Consider the following 16957-nt stretch of genomic DNA (forward strand, 5'->3'; position numbering starts at 1 on the left):
ACCAAATGTCAAAGAAAAGAAAAAAGGTCAACATGGGCGTGCTGCTGCATTTCCATGAATCAAGCTAAATGCAATGCAAATCAAGCTGGACAACTTCATGAATTGATAAAAATAATTTCAGGGTATGAAAACGACACTCATGAGATGTAATCTAACTAATGACAGGATGTAATAAAAATAAAGAATGGGAAAATGCAGGAGGATAGATTCCAAAAGAAGACAGGGACTTGGAGACATTTGATCAAACAGAAGGTTGGAATGATACACTTGAGAGATCAGACATGCCATGACCAAAACCACATAGTTGTATTGAAATGGTACACGAATTTTAGCATAATAATTTGCGCTATAAAATGGTTACATTTGCTAGAGATATTCAGAGGAAATATAAATGAAACATTTGTGTTATAGCTTACTGCAAAGAAGAATAGCATCAAAAGACAATAAGGCTTGTTCAAACCCAAATCTATCGTTTTTGACCGATTTATTTGATTCATCAGTATATCAAACCAGTTTTTAATGAAAATTGGACCAGATTATGAGCCAGTTTCAGATTGAACCGGTCTGTCTAGTCTGACTGGGTTGTCTGGTCTAATTTTGAAAACACTGGTTATTATTAGTATTGTGCCATAAGCTAAAATTATAAGGGTATTTTTGCTGCAAAACCAAATTCGAAGTAGAATGAAGCCGGAACGAAAGAGAGCTAAATCAAAATTCTGAGACTCAAACCCTCGTAATTTTTTTTTTTGGACCCGGACTTGAACAAACGAATTGCGGTTTAATGGGCTGGATTGACGGGCCTACCATTCAATTTTCTCTTTAAATTTTTTTTTATTTATAATGGAAAAATCAGTTTCCATCCTCACTCTCTTTTCCCACTTTTTCTCTCTTTCTCTCTCTACGACTACGAAGCCCCATTTTATAGAGAGAAAGAAGAGAGATTCTCAATTCTATTAACTTTTCATTTTCATTTAATAACCGGAGAATTTATCGGTTCGTTCTCTCTCCTTTTGTTCTTATTGACGCCGTCAGGTTTGACCTAAAATATCTTTTATTTTTCTCAGATCTGAATTTTTTTGTGTTGCTTGTTTGAACAAAGTGAATTCTAGGGTTTTGTTGTGTGCGATTTCGTTGCTCTGTTTTACAGGTTTTGGAAAAGGTATATTTTACATGTCAAATTATTCGATTCTTTTTGCCAAGTTTAACGCTGGTGTTTGTGTTGTGCTGATTTTTTGATTGTTTGGAAAAGAGAATATTACTGTAAGAAGGGATTTATTTCTTAGGAAGCTGATGTGAGGATTTGTTTTTTTGTTTTGAAGATCTGTATTTATATTGTTTTAGACGATGCCATAGTTGCTTTGCTATTGTTGTTGATATAGCGGAACCATTTTTCTATTAAATTGCGTTTGGCTTTTATTTTCATTCTTACGTTTTGTTTGCTGAGGAGACGTTGTGAAAAGAATGCAAATATAGTCAAACTTCAGTTTTATCAGTGTTGGAATGTGTACGAAATTTAATTTATTACTGAAGGAAGCTTGATTTACTCAGTTTTTTGGTTTGGTTGAAGCTGGTTTCTAATATTTACTTTTCAAATTTCTCTTTCCTTTGTAGAAGTCCAGTGCCTGTGATTAGTGATACCTTGATTTTGTTTTTCCTTGCTGAATTCTTTGTAGAGATTTTCAAGAAGCATTTCTCTCAGGCATTTAAAGATCAATTTTGTTTGTAGTTGGATTTGTGTCATGTTGGTGGTCCAATAATGGTCGCTTAATCTACCTTTTTATCTTGTATATGTGTGGTTTGTAGGATTTTTTTTTTTTTTGGCTGAATTCGTTGCAATGGCTGCAACTGCGATTGCCTCTACTGTAAGATATGCACCGGAGGACCCGAGTCTCCCCAAACCGTGGAAAGGCCTGGTTGATGGTATTACCGGGTATCTTTATTTTTGGAATCCAGAGACAAATGTAACCCAGTATGAGAGGCCTACAAAATTGGCTCCTCCACTGAATTCTTCCCCAATGCCCAGAAGCTGTTCTGTTCAAGCTCAACAATCTTCTGAAGGACAGCGTCGTGGTTCTACTTCTGAAAAGGAAGATGATAGGGATGGTCGAGGGACCAATGGTGGATCAAAGCTTGATGTTGGCTCAGGGGGCAATCAGGTATATGTTGTGCTTGTTTCTAAATTTGTTATTCAACTTTCAGTGTATGTTGTTGTTATCTCCCTTATCTTGATAAATCTTATTATATGTGCCCTCCCTTTCAAGTTGGATAAGTCTTGTCATTTTACTTGATCTTTGATGTAGGTTTTAATATTGTACAGAAACATTATACATTGTTTGTGTTGTCACAGTTGCAATTTGGGTTTAGACTCCTTACCTGATTAAGATAATTTTTTATTCATGTCTTCTCACTCTTTAACATTTGAAAGCATGGATAGGCCTTGTTCTAAAATGTTGAATTGCTTTTCAGTGTCCTTAGTAAATTCAACTTTACAAAAGATATGAATAGCTAAACTCCTAAAACAGAGGATGGATTCCTAAAACTGACTAGTTTAAGCTTTTTATTTCACAAACTTAGTGATGTAATTTCACTGCAGTTGCTATTACAAAACTTCTTTTATTTGGCTGTGTTATATAAAAATTTTAATGTTGTTAGTTGATTATGTTGTTAAAGAGTTTAAGAGGAGCACCTCTACAATCACATAATGTCCTGAACGGAACAGCAAGTGTGGGAAATGGAGGATTGTCTATGCAAGGTTCTGGCTCATTGATTGCAGCAGTCAAATTTTTGCCTGGTCCTTATCGCCAGCAACATGAAATAACTGTCACTGTGAGTATTGAGGAAGTTGTTTCAGTTGTGTATCCCATTTTTATATTTGGTAATGCACTTTACTGATGCCGTTAAAGTGAATTGATTTGGTGCTTTTTGCATAAATTTTCCCACTTCAATGTTAAAATGATATGTTATTATGTTATCTGTCTTCTTTTTCTCGCTCAAATTCAACCACTTTACAAAACAAACGCAACTTGATTTTATTTCATGGCTGCATTAGCATCTGGCTCAGTGAGTTTTGGAGTGGTATATTTGTGTGTTTCTGTAACATTATCACATCAATTGGTGAAAGCTGGTGTGGAATATTTATTTTCTTCATCTATTGCATGATGTGTTCATTTCTTTGCACCTTGATGATGACTTTTTCATTTGAAACTCTTATCAGGGTGATGATGTGCCCCCACCTTTTATGTCTTTTGAAGTTACTGGTTTTCCTTCTGAGATTCTTAGAGAGGTATGAGCTTTTCTGTACTTCTGTTCTTTTTATCTCTATTCAATACTGGTGGCCTGGATTTCCTGTAAGTCAGCTAAATCCTAAACTGAGTGTTTCTTGTGCTCAATTTTTGTAATTGCTGGAGGTCCAATTGAGTTTTAGACTCATGTTACTTTTTTGCCATCTGTACTTTTTGACGCAGGTGCGATATTTGCTCCTGGGGGAGCTAATGTCGTACGCTGTGCTGCCCTCTTCTGGGGGCCTTGAGTATAATTTGGAGCGCCCTTTTACGGTGGACCAATTCATGCGGAGGGCTTTCCGAATCACCCAAGTTCGTTGCCAGGACTACTGTTGGTGATGATTCAGTCTGCCACTTGATCCTAACGGAAGAAGAGGTCTCCTCCTGCTCCAGCTGGCATCAGCAAGCATTGGCTGGCTGCTAACGGAGGATGTTGCTTCTTCTTGCATTAGCCAATCCACTATAAGTATAAAAAGAAAGCCAACCAATTCTTGGGGCAAGTACCTCGGGTTACCAGATTTGTTCTTTTTCCAGGTACACAATGCTGGATTCTCTGCACCAACTCCAATTCAGGCACAATCATGGCCAATTGCTTTGCAAAATAGGGACATAGTTGCCATTGCAAAGACGGGATCTGGAAAAACATTGGGTTATCTAGTTCCAGGTTTTATTCATCTGAAGCGTTGCCATAATAATCCTCAGTTGGGTCCTACTGTTTTGGTATTGTCACCAACAAGGGAGTTGGCAACTCAGATACAAGATGAAGCTGTGAAGTTTGGGAAGTCATCGAGAATATCTTGCACAGTAAGTTACTTTTTGTACAAGTTATTATGTGTAGATGTTTTATTTATTTGTGGCGTGTGTTCATGCATCCAAGCATGGGAAGTTTTATAATTTTCATTGTTTAGATCTGACAGTGCTTTTTTATGTCCCTCCTGATGGACGTGCATAGTTGTACTTAGCTAGTCCTACCCAAAACAGTTGTATGGAATTTCTGAATTGGTGTAGTCTGTCAAGTTGATTTGTTCACTTCTATATTTTATATGGTCTGTTACTTGGTTGACATGTGATTATCTCATGCATCATATTAGATCCTATTAGATAGCCCTGCTGGTGATGAGATATTAGCTGTCATCACTTAAGGATTCCTGTACTACAAAAGTTATGCAATCTATACATCTTAGTAAAGTGTATGGGGAGGGGTTTCAGTTGGTTAGCAGCTAACAAGGAGTAGACAGAGGACTGGATATTGTGATTGTGTCTCCTTGCTGACTGAATGATATTATTAAAATGCATGTTATTGGAACTGTGTTTAATTTACGTTTGTGCTCATTTTCTGGTATGAATTCCTTTTGTCATGCGTAGTATGAGATTCTTTTTGCTTTCCTACTGCTCTACTGTAGTAATTTATTACTTAGCATCTATAAAAATATATCTTTATAAATGATAAGTTTCTTACCGATCTGTTATCATATGGTTTTGTTAAGTGTTTGTATGGAGGAGCACCCAAGGGTCCTCAGTTGAAAGATATAGGCAGAGGAGTAGATATTGTGGTTGCCACTCCTGGTCGCTTGAATGATATTCTTGAGATGCGGAGAATCAGCCTCAATCAAGTTTCTTACCTTGTGCTTGATGAGGCTGATCGTATGTTAGATATGGGCTTTGAACCTCAGATAAGAAAGATTGTGAAGGAAGTGCCTGTCCGTCGCCAAACCCTCATGTATACTGCAACATGGCCAAAGGAAGTTCGGAAAATTGCTGCAGATCTATTGGTGAATCCTGTGCAGGTCAATATTGGCAATGTTGATGAGCTTGCAGCCAACAAAGCCATTACACAGGTGTGAACTTTAACATTATTGAGCTTGATTAAGTCCAAAATTGAATGGAAAACTATATAACTACCACTTTTTTTAAAAGCTTTCTTTGTTTCATTAAGTTATGAATTTTCATTCTGTTGTCTTTGTATGTGAAGTATATTTCTAAGTTTCCTTGGTAGTCACTGTTATAACGGTTTGTTATTTATGTCTTTTTTTACAGTATGTAGAAGTATTGGCACCCATGGAAAAATACAGAAGATTGGAGCACATACTGCGTTCCCAAGAATCAGGATCGAGGATAATTATATTTTGTTCAACAAAAAAGATGTGCAATCAACTTGCCCGAAATCTTACTAGTCAATTTGGAGCTGCTGCTATTCATGGAGACAAATCTCAGGGTGAGAGGGATTATGTGTTGAATCAGTTTCGTACTGGGAGGTCTCCTGTGCTTGTAGCCACTGATGTTGCTGCTCGAGGATTGGACATTAAAGACATCAGGTTTGCTGCTATTCCATTTTCAGTTGCTGACCACACCATTGTGCTGCATTTTATATCATTTAGATGTGTTCTGTTTATATGTTGTTGACAGCACCATTGTGTAGCCGAATCACTGCCATTTTGAGAACCTGGGTTTACTATACTAGGGAGTGCATGTTTTTTCTAATTTTTTCCCTTGTAAAACTTTTTAATGAACAACCCAGAAACCAGAATGAAATTTACTGAGGAAGAGGATTAATCAATACCATTTTTTATGAGTTGATTAATTTTTAACACTATTTAAGTGCATCCCCAGCCCTTGCCCTTGTATATGATGTAAACTCAATCTGAACTGCTTAAATTAATATTTTTTTAAGTGCAGTATCTGCTTTTTTTTTAATGTATTAATATTTATTTTCCTTTTCAAATATCTATTGCTCTTGAATTGATTTAAAATAAATGTGACAATTTGCATCATTGCCAATGAATACAACATAGTTCTATTATTTTTTTCAGGGTGGTTGTCAACTATGACTTCCCCACCGGAGTTGAGGATTATGTTCACAGAATTGGGAGGACTGGCAGGGCTGGTGCTACTGGACTGGCTTATACATTCTTTGGTGACCAGGATGCAAAGTATGCTTCGGATCTTATAAAAGTTTTAGAAGGAGCAAACCAGCGAGTACCTTCTGAACTTCATGAAATGGCTTCACGTGGTGGTGGGATGGGCAGGCCTAGACGTTGGGGTGCTGGTCCTTCTGGTCGTGATGGGAGTCGTGGCAGACGCAGTGACTCAGCTTTTGGGGGAAGGGATAATGGGAGGGGTAGTTGGTGTATGTCTAGTTCCTCTTCTAGAGGTGGAGGCTGTGGAGGTGATCATGAGTCACGTGACAGGTATGTAGGTTAATTCTCTTGATGTACATAAGGTGTGAGTTTTCTCTTTGGTGCGTTGATTTTCTAGAAATTCCCGAGTGATCATATTCTGAATCAGAAATCTGGAGTTCTAAAAATTTTTGTAGGTCAGGGCACTAATAAAGCTAAGTGCCAAGAAAGAAAGTCTTAAATAATGTACCTATTACCATTCTTTCCGTTGCTACACCCTGTTGAGAGGTTTTGTTTTTTTGTTTTTTTTTTTTTTCAGTTAATTTATATCCTGTTGAGAGTTGTTTATGAGATAATGGAGTCTATCATTAATGTTAAGCTTGTGACCGACCATGTGTTAAGAAGTTATGCCATTGCTTTTTTTTGACAGGAATCGCTACTATGACGGGCATGATAGGGGTCGGAGTCCCAGTCGAAACTCCAACAGAGGGTCTGGCTACCATGCAAGGATGCATCAAGGTCGGGGTGTACAACCAAACAACAGTGACAGACAAAGGGATCGCAAGAGTCCATTCCGTGAAAGATCACCAAGGGGTGCAATTGGTCAACCCCATTATGGGAAAGAAGAGAAAGGGATGATCCAACCAGTGTGATCATGGAAGGAGGTTATGTTGGATAGCCAAGAGGAAGGATGGGTAGCATGGTTACTAAATCTGTACCGCAAAATTTTTTTATGTTATATTCTGAAGCTGTAGCCTTTCCTGGTTTTGGTCGGTTTGCAACCACAATCAGGGCATATAAGGAGTAACAGGGGCTATGAGTTATATTTGTTGAAGCATATAATTATATACGCAAACAAATATATTTTGCTAATTTATTTATCCAAATTGCTGTGGTAATATATTGTTATTTGATATGATTGTTTTTAGGCAGAACGACTATTTCCCACCCAAGGTATGCTGTAATGACAAGTTTTTATCTTTTAATTATGAAAACATTAAATACCTATCATGACTAGTTAAAAATAACGGTAGGAAAGGTAAAATTGTCATTTTTTCTATGATATTAAAAAATAAACTAAAATATAATTTTTTTTACTTTCTTAAACTTTGAAAACTAAATTTTTTTTTCAGTTTAAGTTTTAAAAAATGATAGTTTTATTTTAGGGTTTGGTTTTGAAATCTCCAGAGATTTTAAAACCAAATCTTAGGGTGAAACTGTTATTTTTTAAAATTTAAATTGAGGAAAATTTTCAGTTTTTAAAGTTTAGAGGGGGTAAAAAGAGATAAAATTTTCAGGTGTTAAGGTTCTGTTAAATTTAACCGGTCATGAGTGAGTATTTGATGTTTCTATAGTTAAAAGGTGAAAACTTGTCATTATAGCATACTTTGGGTGGAAAATAGTCGTTTGACCTTGTTTTTATGAATAAGTTTTACTTTTTGTTAATGGGAAAGAAATGCAAAATATGAAGCAATAAAATTATATGAATTTAAATTAAAGATAAAATAATATTTAATTATATAATAATATATTAATAATGTACTTAATTTAGTATTCAAAAGCGAATAGTATACGGAGGGTAACATGCTGAATTTACATTACGTCATGAATAGAGGAATTTCCCGTAATGCTTCGCTCGATTCCGTTACCATTTGCAATCTCTCATTTTTCAGTTTTCGCCATCTCGGCAGAAGTGAGCAACAAATTTTTAACCAAAGTCAAACTCACGAGGTGGACACGTGATCTAATGTACAGAAAAACCCCAACACAAGATTAAAAGCTATATACTATGTCGCACAGAAAGAAATTCATTCATCTTATAATTCTGATATTGAAGAAATAGAAGCAATACTAGTGAGGGTTATTTTTGTAATAATACATAAAAATGGAAAAATTAAAAGTAAAATCTAATTCTGGGTGTGATTTACTTGAGGTGGGATATGGCCTTGATTATATAAGTAATATAGTAGATTTGTGAGGACAAAATAGTTAATTAACAAATCTGGCTCTCTTGTCTGGTTTTATCCTGGAATCTGCCATACATGGTAAAGGTTGTTGCTTGTTTGGTTACGGAGTAATTACTTGGAATAATTAAGAAATAAAAAGCAAAGAATCCAGGGAGAAGCTAACTAATTAATAATTATTATCCAAATGGTTTTCATGCAGGGCTTTGGGTGGCTGTCATTCACTCACCCCATTGACACGTGGCCTCCATGCAGCATTTCCTTATTCTCTGTTTCCCTCCTCCAGATTCTTTCCTAACCACCCCTATTTTTTTAATCAATAAATTCATTCAACAAGCTGTTATTTTGAATTTAGCTAGATGGTAATCTATGAGTGTGATGAGCATGAACGTAACTGTAAAATTTCCAGATTTGGCCTGTAAATTTCACCGGAATTTATTTGGTAATTAATCCTCATTAAATTAGAAACCAAATAGGAAATGTATTTATTTATAATTCAGTTACAAATAAAAGATGCTTTTTCGCACATGTTTACTCTCCATGTCTTGCCTTCCAATCAGCTTCTCTAGTTTCAGACCTCGTTACAATATGAGTAATACTATATGTATTTATTTTGAATATATAAATATATATATTTATACATGTTATTATATGATTAAATATTATTTTATCTTAAATTTAAAATCACTTTATCACATACTGACATATATAAGTGTGTACATATTTGTGTATCTAAAATTGATACATATATTTTTATTGTTACAATATTGAGAAACTTTATGATTAACAAACCTGGATTCATAATTACTTAATTGCCCTTTTAATTTAAAAACAAAAAATTAATGATTAATTTGAATATATATTTTTTAACAATGGCCATTTTTTAACTATTACTTAGACTGTAATATGCAATTACGAAATTAGCATTTAATCAATAATAAACATAACATAATGAGGCTTTTAAATTTTGTTTACACGTTATAGCCTAAATTCCCTTCACTCTACCCACAACATTCACCGTTTGATTGCCTCTAAACCTTTTATTTATGTTTAAACGGCTCTGATGTAACCAATATTATACCTGAAGATGACGAAAGAGGGCTTCATTCAGCCACGTGTCGAAAATCCGGTCGAGCGTATTCATAAAATGCAAGGGTTTTATAACGACCCAATGATTACTGGTCTTTTTTGCCCTTGGCAAATACTTGATCGCGGAAGTTTAAAAGTCATCTTCAACTAGAAATATTAACCATTGGTTTGACATGTTATCAGGGGATAGATTGCTGCCACGTATACACTTGCCTTGCTCATTTTTCAGTAATAAAAAGCCCATAGAAATTAGCCCTCTCATTACTCCTATTAACATTAAACCATCCTTCCCTGTTGAGCTCTCTCTCTATTATTTCATTTCATTTCTCTCTCTTTATTTATTTTTTCTTTCTCTTTAGTCTCTCTATTTCTGCATGGAGTTCGATTCAAGTTTCAGAGAGGATTACCCTTTTCTTTCTAGCCTTCTTGCTGATAATCCTCTCAGTAATCCTGAGTTTAAAAATGGGTTTTCTTCTCTTATTGATAACACATCATCGCCTTCTTTGAACAGGGGTTTATTTGAGCTTGATCATGACTCGCTGATGAACCCTGAAAGTTTTAACCAACTTAACATCGAGGGTTCGTCGAAAAATCCCTTTAGGGTTTCGAGGCCTAGTTTCGATCCCTTCGAGGTTAATACAAATGTTTTTTCAGCTGATCACGTTGTTGACTGCAATCCTTTGATGGCAAATGGACTCTTGCATGACTCAGAAAGAAGCGCGTTTTGGGCTCAGTCTGTGCCGGAAGCTCAGATTTATGAGCCTACCAAATTTCAAGAGTTTGGATCAGCCGCTGCAAGGCTTCCAGATGAAGTCTCGTGCATTACTGCCGATCAAAACGCTACGTATCATCAGAAAGTTGAGCAGAAGAGGCACAAAAAGATACAAACAAGAAGAAGCGGCAAAGCTCCGAAGAAGCACAGCCTAATCAAAGGCCAATGGACAGCTCAGGAGGACAAGTAGTTTAAGCAAATTCAGAAATATTATCGATCTTATTCTTCCTTATTTTCCTCTCTAGGGTTTCCTGTTTGGTAATGTTTAAAAAAAGTTCATATGTTGATATCCATTTGCAGGACGCTGGTGCGGCTTGTAGGTCAATATGGTACAAAGAAATGGGCACAAATTTCTAAGATGATGAATGGGAGAGTGGGGAAACAGTGTAGAGAAAGATGGTACAACCATTTGAGGCCTGACATCAAGGTTTTTCCTTCTTAATTTACTTCCATAAAAATAAAAACTACAACATCTCTATACAAATACATATACATCTACTTTGGTAAGATCGTAAACATAAAAACTACTTACAGAAATCAAGCATTCATACATTAACATACACATGTCTAATTTTTACATCTTAATTTGTTAATAAAAATTAATTACGAAAAATATTATTTTCTTTATTAATACGCATTAGCAAGGCTTTTTTTTTTTTTTTTGTATTTATTATCTTTTTGTTGACGCCTTCAGTAAAGTTCATGAATTTTAGCCCTGCTAAACATACGTCGTTTCTTGAATGACAACTCAGTTGACATGCATGACGAGTGCTGAGTTAGATAAGGTTTTTTAACTCGACCACGTAAGCATGGTAAATGGTAAAAAGCAAAGATAAATAAAGGAAATCCAAGAAAATTACAAGTATAATCATTATATGGTATGAATTTCACAACTCAGCATAAACTATCCAACTTAATGTCCAATTATTATTATTATTATTACTGATCTTAATTTCTTTACATATCATCTGGCAATGTTCATGTTTTGTAGAAAGCCATAAATATTTTACCTAGCTCAACAAAATTTTGATCCTATTCTTTTTTAAATGTGTCTTGCCTCTTAAGACGCTTTCTTTATATTTTTTAAAGTCCCTCGTCAGATTCAAGAGATTTTAGAATATGATTTTAGGAGAGTTTTAGCTGTCCTTTAATTAATTAATTAATTACTTAAATTTTTTCTTTTGAAGCTTTGTCCCCTGATTTATCGAGAGAAAAAAAGTATGATATTGAGCACAGTCTGATAAGCATGCATATATATATATATATATATATATATATAAAATACACATTTTGTAATTGTAATGTTAATCTGCAGAAAGAAGCCTGGAGTGAAAATGAAGACATTATACTGATTGAATCACACAAGCAATTAGGGAACAGGTGGGCGGAGATAGCCCGGAGACTGCCAGGTCGAACTGAGAATACTATAAAGAATCATTGGAATGCTACCAAAAGAAGGCAGCAATCAAAGAGAAAGAACAAAGACTCGACTCCCAAAAGCACCCTCTTGCAGAGCTACATCAACACTGTCACCTATTCAACTTCATTTATCAAAAAGGGCAAAAAACCCATGAAGAAAACCAACGTACAACAACTGGTTAGCAACGCCATCATGCCCACTCCACAAATTCATCAAATGGAGACCTCAGATTTCAGAGCTGATTGGCAAGTCCCACCAGCACCAGCAGCATATGATCAAAATGAAGCCATGGGGTACTCGTTTGATGCTAGCATGTTGTGCGAGGGATTCAACTTTGGGTCGATGCTGGATGAGGCGACTTGTGGGTCGATGGTTGATGAGAGCAACAATGAGTTTGAGCTGCCATTGGAAATTGATAGCTTCTCGCAGGAGGATCAGCTGAGGAAGGAAATGGAAATGATGGAGATGGTGTGTAAAGGGCTTGCTGGATAAGTAATTTGACCTAGCTGTTGAAATACACCAACGGGTCCATGGATGATCTCCTTTTCAGTCCTTTGTCAAAGGGTATAAGAAAATGAGGATGCCATAGTAGAGATATATCATTTTCTTGGTGACTTGGAGTAATGTAAATGTTTGTATGTTTGTTATGCTTTTTATTTGTGTTGAGCATGGTTATGCATCCTTTTAACTTAATTTTTATTAAAAGTTTGAACATTTTGTCTTATATTATATATTTTTAGAATTTTGAGGTTAACAAACAATTTTTCTAGATTCCACCTCACAAGGGTCACCATATGGTGTGCCAAACTATTTTATTTAAAGATATATATATATATATATATATATATATATATATATATATATATATATATAATCGAAGAAGCATTCCTTTGCAGAAGCCTACTAGAGCAACTGCCATAAGTAACAATATGTTATGCTAACACTTCCTATCCAACAACCAAAGCAAGTAGGCTTTTTTTTGTTCGTTCGAGGTAGTGAGAAGATCTCTGCTTAGCAAAGAATCAGTTCAGAATTACATATGAAAATTTTCCTATTTTCCATCTGTAATGGTAAAGAGAAGCTATTTTCTTCTTTCCGATCAGGGTATTTTTCAACATCGTAAATGTTTCCCTTTAACTCAATTAAAATATAAATAAAGCTTTAGAATTATACTTGAATTAAGATTCTCTTATTTATCTTAATTTCGATATAATTTCTTTTCAGTAGTCCTATAAATATATCTGATCATCTAGGATAAAGAGATCATAAGAAGAACTAAAAATCAATCATTGTATTTCAATCTCTCTTAAGTACATAACAATTAATCACTACACCGTAGACACAAACATTCCAATCACTAAATTGAATCTTGTTAAAAATTTTGTATCTTTATCTTTTTACTTGTTATTTCATTCTTCCACATTCATATAGCTAGAGGTGGCATTAGACCAGGAAGGGCGTGCCAGGCCAATTATGTTTAGTAATTCATGGTTTGGATTTATTGTTTTGTGGTGATTTGCTACTTCTAGAAATCGGTGGATGAAAAGTGTGGAGTGTACAAAATTGGCTTATGCAAAATTAGTCTATTCACCACTTTGGGCTTTTTTAGAATCGAGGCATCGTTCAGATAACTCAAAATTTTGAATTGAAGCGATGTCTGATTGGGCCTATGTGAGATGGCCCATCTATAGAAAAAAAAATCCAAAACTCACAATAATAGAGTAGAAGTTATTCCTCCGATTAGGGTTGAATTCGAATCAAGTTTATTTAAATTAAAAAATAAACTCAGTTCAAATGAGTCAAAAATAAGTTTTGACTCAAACAACTTTAACCTCAAATTCAAATCCAAGAGTTAAATATTTTCAAACTTTGAGTTTGAGCTCAATCTTGAGGGATGTTTGATTTGTTAAATTGACGAGTTTAAAAAAATTCAATATGAGTTAACTAAAATATACCGTTTTGATAAATACCCATCAAAACAGTGTCTGCAGCCATGTTTTGCTCAGCTACGTTACTGAATGAAACTCAAAACTCCACTCAGCACAACTCAATAGCCACACTCGAGCTTCAAGAGTTGAAAGGTTAAAATTACATGTGCTCTTACTATTTTTGACATCATGACAAACAGAAACTGAAAATGTCAGGTGAAGTATCTGACCAGTGAATTTTCGGGAAAATTACCCTGCTATTACTTCAAAAAATAACACTGAGTACTGACATAGACAAAACTTTTAGTTAAAAAAGAGGAACAACAATGTAAGTATATCAGGTCATTAGTTTATTCGCCTTGTGTTGAATCTTTCAGCATTCTCCACAAGATCAGACAGAAACCCTCTCCAAACATCCTGCTCTAAGTTTCTGTATTTGCTGAACATCAGTAAATAGGGAGTTACAGCAACTCATAATCCCTTCATGACATGAATCTGGGTAATAATTATGGTCCAAAGACATTTTTAATAGTGGCACCTGAACTGATTAAATCTATGAGGATAAACAACTTCTATGTCCCGCTAACGCATGAAAAGGAATTGGACTCTTCATTAGAAGCATCTAAGTCTTGCAAATGTCAAATAGCCAGTGTGACCTCTGGTTTCGCCACAGGGCCTAACCGTGACTGCAGCTGTACTTTGATTGTCCTGCTCACTGTTACCTTCATTTGAAGGCTTTTTCCTCTTGTGAGGAAGTGAATCTGCTTTTCCTTGCCGAACTTCATAGGTCCGGAGGAGTATCTCAAAGGTCCTTATATCTATAAAACAACACACAAAATACAAAGTGCAGTCAAATCATCAATGGATAATATAACAAGGAATGAGCCTTACTGGGAAAAAAGAAAACCAATTAGAAGTCTATTACAGAATTAAATGAATAGAAGTAGTTGCATGACAGCTTACCGGTAAAAGATGATCGAAGAGATTCACATGAGCGCTGCACTTGCTCAATACATGGTGAGAAGGAGCACAAGATGCCATCTTGTTTCAACATTTTGCCAGCTGAAGGAATAGCCAGCCAAGGTTGGGGTAGGTCCAGAAATACAGAATCAGCCAACCCAAAGAACTCATCTGGAAATCCCTCACCCTGAATATCTCTAACTCCTACAGTGACTAAGCTGCTCACTCCTGTCCTTTCAAAGTCCTCCCTGTTGAAAACACAGTCAGGAAATTTTCCATATATCCATAAGAACTAAGACAGATGCCTGTATCTTCTAGCCAGACCACCCACACAAAAGCCAAAATGATGCATGTTATCCTACAGAGTAATGGAATGAAGTATAACTGTATCACGTCTTTGAGTTTTCTAAGTGCAAAACAACATTGAAAATATTTTTTAATAGTAATACCAGCAAACCTTGACCAATGTTGTTGACCTCTGTTCTTTACCCATCACCAAGTTTCTGATATTTCTCTAATCTTGACTTTAAACCAAAGCTTTGAAATTTATAACCTGGGTTTATGACCATTAATAACATGAGGTACCCCTTTCAATCACTTAGATATAAACTCAAGATTTACCCCATCCGATACTGACTACTTGTCCCTTGCGTCAGATGTATGTCCATAAGGTACATAGAAACAAATTCCAATTAAAGATTTTACCAACTTACTTTAAATTCAGATTACTGCAATTTCAAAAAACAAAACCAAATATTAATACGAAAAGAAAATCAAATATCGTTCATGAATATGACAACGTCAACTTCAAAAAACATTATGAAAGCAGTCCAATTGTGAGAAACTCCACTTCTTACCTCGCTGAGGCAGCCCTTTGCTCATGGAAATCAAATGTATAGACATGTCCTGTGGGGGCTACCGCCCTTGCAAGTGAGGTAGTTAAAGATCCACTTCCAGTTCCAGACTCCAGAACCAAACAGCTAGGAACAATTTCCAAGTACATGATCACAAAGCTAATGTCCGCAATATAAAGAATCTGAGTTCTGTGGCTCAAAACCAGAGTCCATAACTCTGGAGTTGGAGCTAACAAGTAAACGAATCCACCCTTGTTGCTGAACACCTTGGATCCAAATGGCTTCCCAATCCATTCTGAATGTTTAAACACACCAAACCGGTTCTGCAGCACAGAACTCTGACAAACTTTAACAGCTTTCATAGAGTCATGCCTCTCATACACAATAACCAAATCCCCGTCCCCAATGCACCGATTAAATGATAATTTTTTTGTTGAATCAGTTGGCAACATCCTTAAAATATAACCAAATTATCTGCCAACAATACAATTTTCAAGGAAATTAGCAGAATGGCTCATAAATTATACATGAACTAAATCAACAGAGAAATTTCAGCCAAGGCATAAATAAATATGTTTCAATACTATCAGTTAACAAACCAAAAAACAAAAGCCAAAAATTATATAATAATCATTAAGGAACCGGAAAAATAGAAGCCTTAAACAAAAATTTGATTAAGCTTACCTCTCCAACAAGCTTGGCACAACCTTCAATCAACTCGATGCCCAACTCAAAGCAAATAAACGTCAACAATCGCCCGGTCGGCGGTTAGCAGTGCTCAGAGACCTAAAACACTTAGAATGTATTTTGTTCTGGTTTGGGCCTAACTAATTGAGCTGGGCTTGATTGAGAATCTAATTGGGTTGGGTCATAATAACCCGAAAAAAATTATCTGAAGAACATTAATCTCGGGGGAACAAAACTTCCCATCTGTCCTCACGAGTTTCCAAAGGACAACCCGATGGACCTCTTCTCTAAAGTGAGCACCCAAACGTTAGCACGGGATGGGGGGTAGGGCATTCAAACGACTAGAAGAGGGAGCGATGTAGCCAGAAAGCGATTTGCAGAGAGAACAACACTTAGTTCCACATGGATGGGATTACAAAGCTGACAGGTATTTTCTAGAGTTAATCAAAATCCATGAGTGGGAAAAGATATCGGCGGCAACAGTTTGCATGGAAGGTGTTGATTGAGCCGGTTTCAATGGGTAGAATCAAGATTCCCGGTCAAAATTGGGAGGATTTTAAGTCTACTTTGTTAAGCCGATTTCCATGAACAAAAGAGGGGAGCCCTCATGAACAAATACTTCGGTTGGTCGTAGATTATTTGGCACAATTTGAAATGTTGGCTATTCCATTGAAGGAAAACAGTTACTTTTGTGAATAAGAAGACCGTCTTCTGAATAAAATCAAATTAATAGGCAAATAATTGTGTTCATTGGCTCATTATTTGTCCATTTCTCATGGCCAACGACTACAAATTTGTAAGATCTGGATGCCATACATCAACTTCTTCATTCACTTTAGTGTTTATTGTATCTGACTCTGTGTGGACATTAAAGGATGCTTCTTCA

At 35.7% G+C, this 16957-nt stretch overlaps 3 protein-coding genes across 5 annotated transcripts; 2 read left to right on the forward strand and 1 right to left on the reverse strand.

The window, feature by feature from the left end:
- The first annotated feature begins 851 nt into the window (after positions 1–851).
- On the forward strand, positions 852–7296 carry LOC123196179 (DEAD-box ATP-dependent RNA helicase 46). 3 transcript variants are annotated; one of them, XM_044610083.1, is made up of 9 exons: positions 852–1036; positions 1806–2156; positions 2671–2826; positions 3215–3283; positions 3816–4085; positions 4769–5119; positions 5319–5596; positions 6092–6469; positions 6828–7296. In XM_044610083.1, the coding sequence occupies exons 2-9, from the start codon at positions 1836–1838 to the stop codon at positions 7048–7050; spliced, it is 2046 nt and encodes a 681-aa protein (XP_044466018.1). In that variant the 5' UTR covers positions 852–1036; positions 1806–1835; the 3' UTR covers positions 7051–7296. The 3 variants fall into 3 exon arrangements, with proteins under 3 accessions (XP_044466018.1, XP_044466017.1, XP_044466019.1); XM_044610082.1 differs by having other exon boundaries at positions 852–1032; positions 1804–2156; XM_044610084.1 differs by having other exon boundaries at positions 855–993; positions 1804–2156.
- Positions 7297–9732: 2436 nt separating this feature from the next.
- LOC123196180 (transcription factor MYB118-like) lies at positions 9733–12351 on the forward strand. The gene is made up of 3 exons (XM_044610085.1): positions 9733–10408; positions 10523–10649; positions 11538–12351. The coding sequence occupies exons 1-3, from the start codon at positions 9825–9827 to the stop codon at positions 12132–12134; spliced, it is 1308 nt and encodes a 435-aa protein (XP_044466020.1). The 5' UTR covers positions 9733–9824; the 3' UTR covers positions 12135–12351.
- Positions 12352–13796: 1445 nt separating this feature from the next.
- Positions 13797–16811, reverse strand: LOC123196376 (tRNA (adenine(58)-N(1))-methyltransferase catalytic subunit TRMT61A). Its single transcript, XM_044610375.1, has 4 exons — positions 16069–16811; positions 15388–15858; positions 14534–14778; positions 13797–14388 (listed from the first exon to the last, which is right to left on the reverse strand). The coding sequence occupies exons 2-4, from the start codon at positions 15834–15836 to the stop codon at positions 14183–14185; spliced, it is 900 nt and encodes a 299-aa protein (XP_044466310.1). The 5' UTR covers positions 15837–15858; positions 16069–16811; the 3' UTR covers positions 13797–14182.
- Positions 16812–16957: the final 146 nt, after the last annotated feature.

Source organism: Mangifera indica, chromosome 14 (genome assembly GCF_011075055.1).
Source record: "Mangifera indica cultivar Alphonso chromosome 14, CATAS_Mindica_2.1, whole genome shotgun sequence".
Taxonomy (NCBI): domain Eukaryota; kingdom Viridiplantae; phylum Streptophyta; class Magnoliopsida; order Sapindales; family Anacardiaceae; genus Mangifera; species Mangifera indica.

Bases quoted from the DNA above. Each gene is read 5' to 3' on its own strand.
- LOC123196179 (XM_044610083.1), top strand. From the start codon at position 1,836: ATGGCTGCAACTGCGATTGCCTCTACTGTAAGATATGCACCGGAGGAC. The intron at 5,120-5,318 runs GTGTGAACTTTA...CTTTTTTTACAG, and splicing joins CCAACAAAGCCATTACACAG to TATGTAGAAGTATTGGCACC. The intron at 5,597-6,091 runs GTTTGCTGCTAT...TATTTTTTTCAG, and splicing joins TTGGACATTAAAGACATCAG to GGTGGTTGTCAACTATGACT.
- LOC123196180 (XM_044610085.1), top strand. From the start codon at position 9,825: ATGGAGTTCGATTCAAGTTTCAGAGAGGATTACCCTTTTCTTTCTAGC. The intron at 10,409-10,522 runs GTAGTTTAAGCA...ATCCATTTGCAG, and splicing joins TGGACAGCTCAGGAGGACAA to GACGCTGGTGCGGCTTGTAG. The intron at 10,650-11,537 runs GTTTTTCCTTCT...GTTAATCTGCAG, and splicing joins ATTTGAGGCCTGACATCAAG to AAAGAAGCCTGGAGTGAAAA.
- LOC123196376 (XM_044610375.1), bottom strand. From the start codon at position 15,836: ATGTTGCCAACTGATTCAACAAAAAAATTATCATTTAATCGGTGCATT. The intron at 14,779-15,387 runs GTAAGAAGTGGA...TGTTTTCAACAG, and splicing joins CAAAGGGCTGCCTCAGCGAG to GGAGGACTTTGAAAGGACAG. The intron at 14,389-14,533 runs GTAAGCTGTCAT...GTTGTTTTATAG, and splicing joins TCTTCGATCATCTTTTACCG to ATATAAGGACCTTTGAGATA.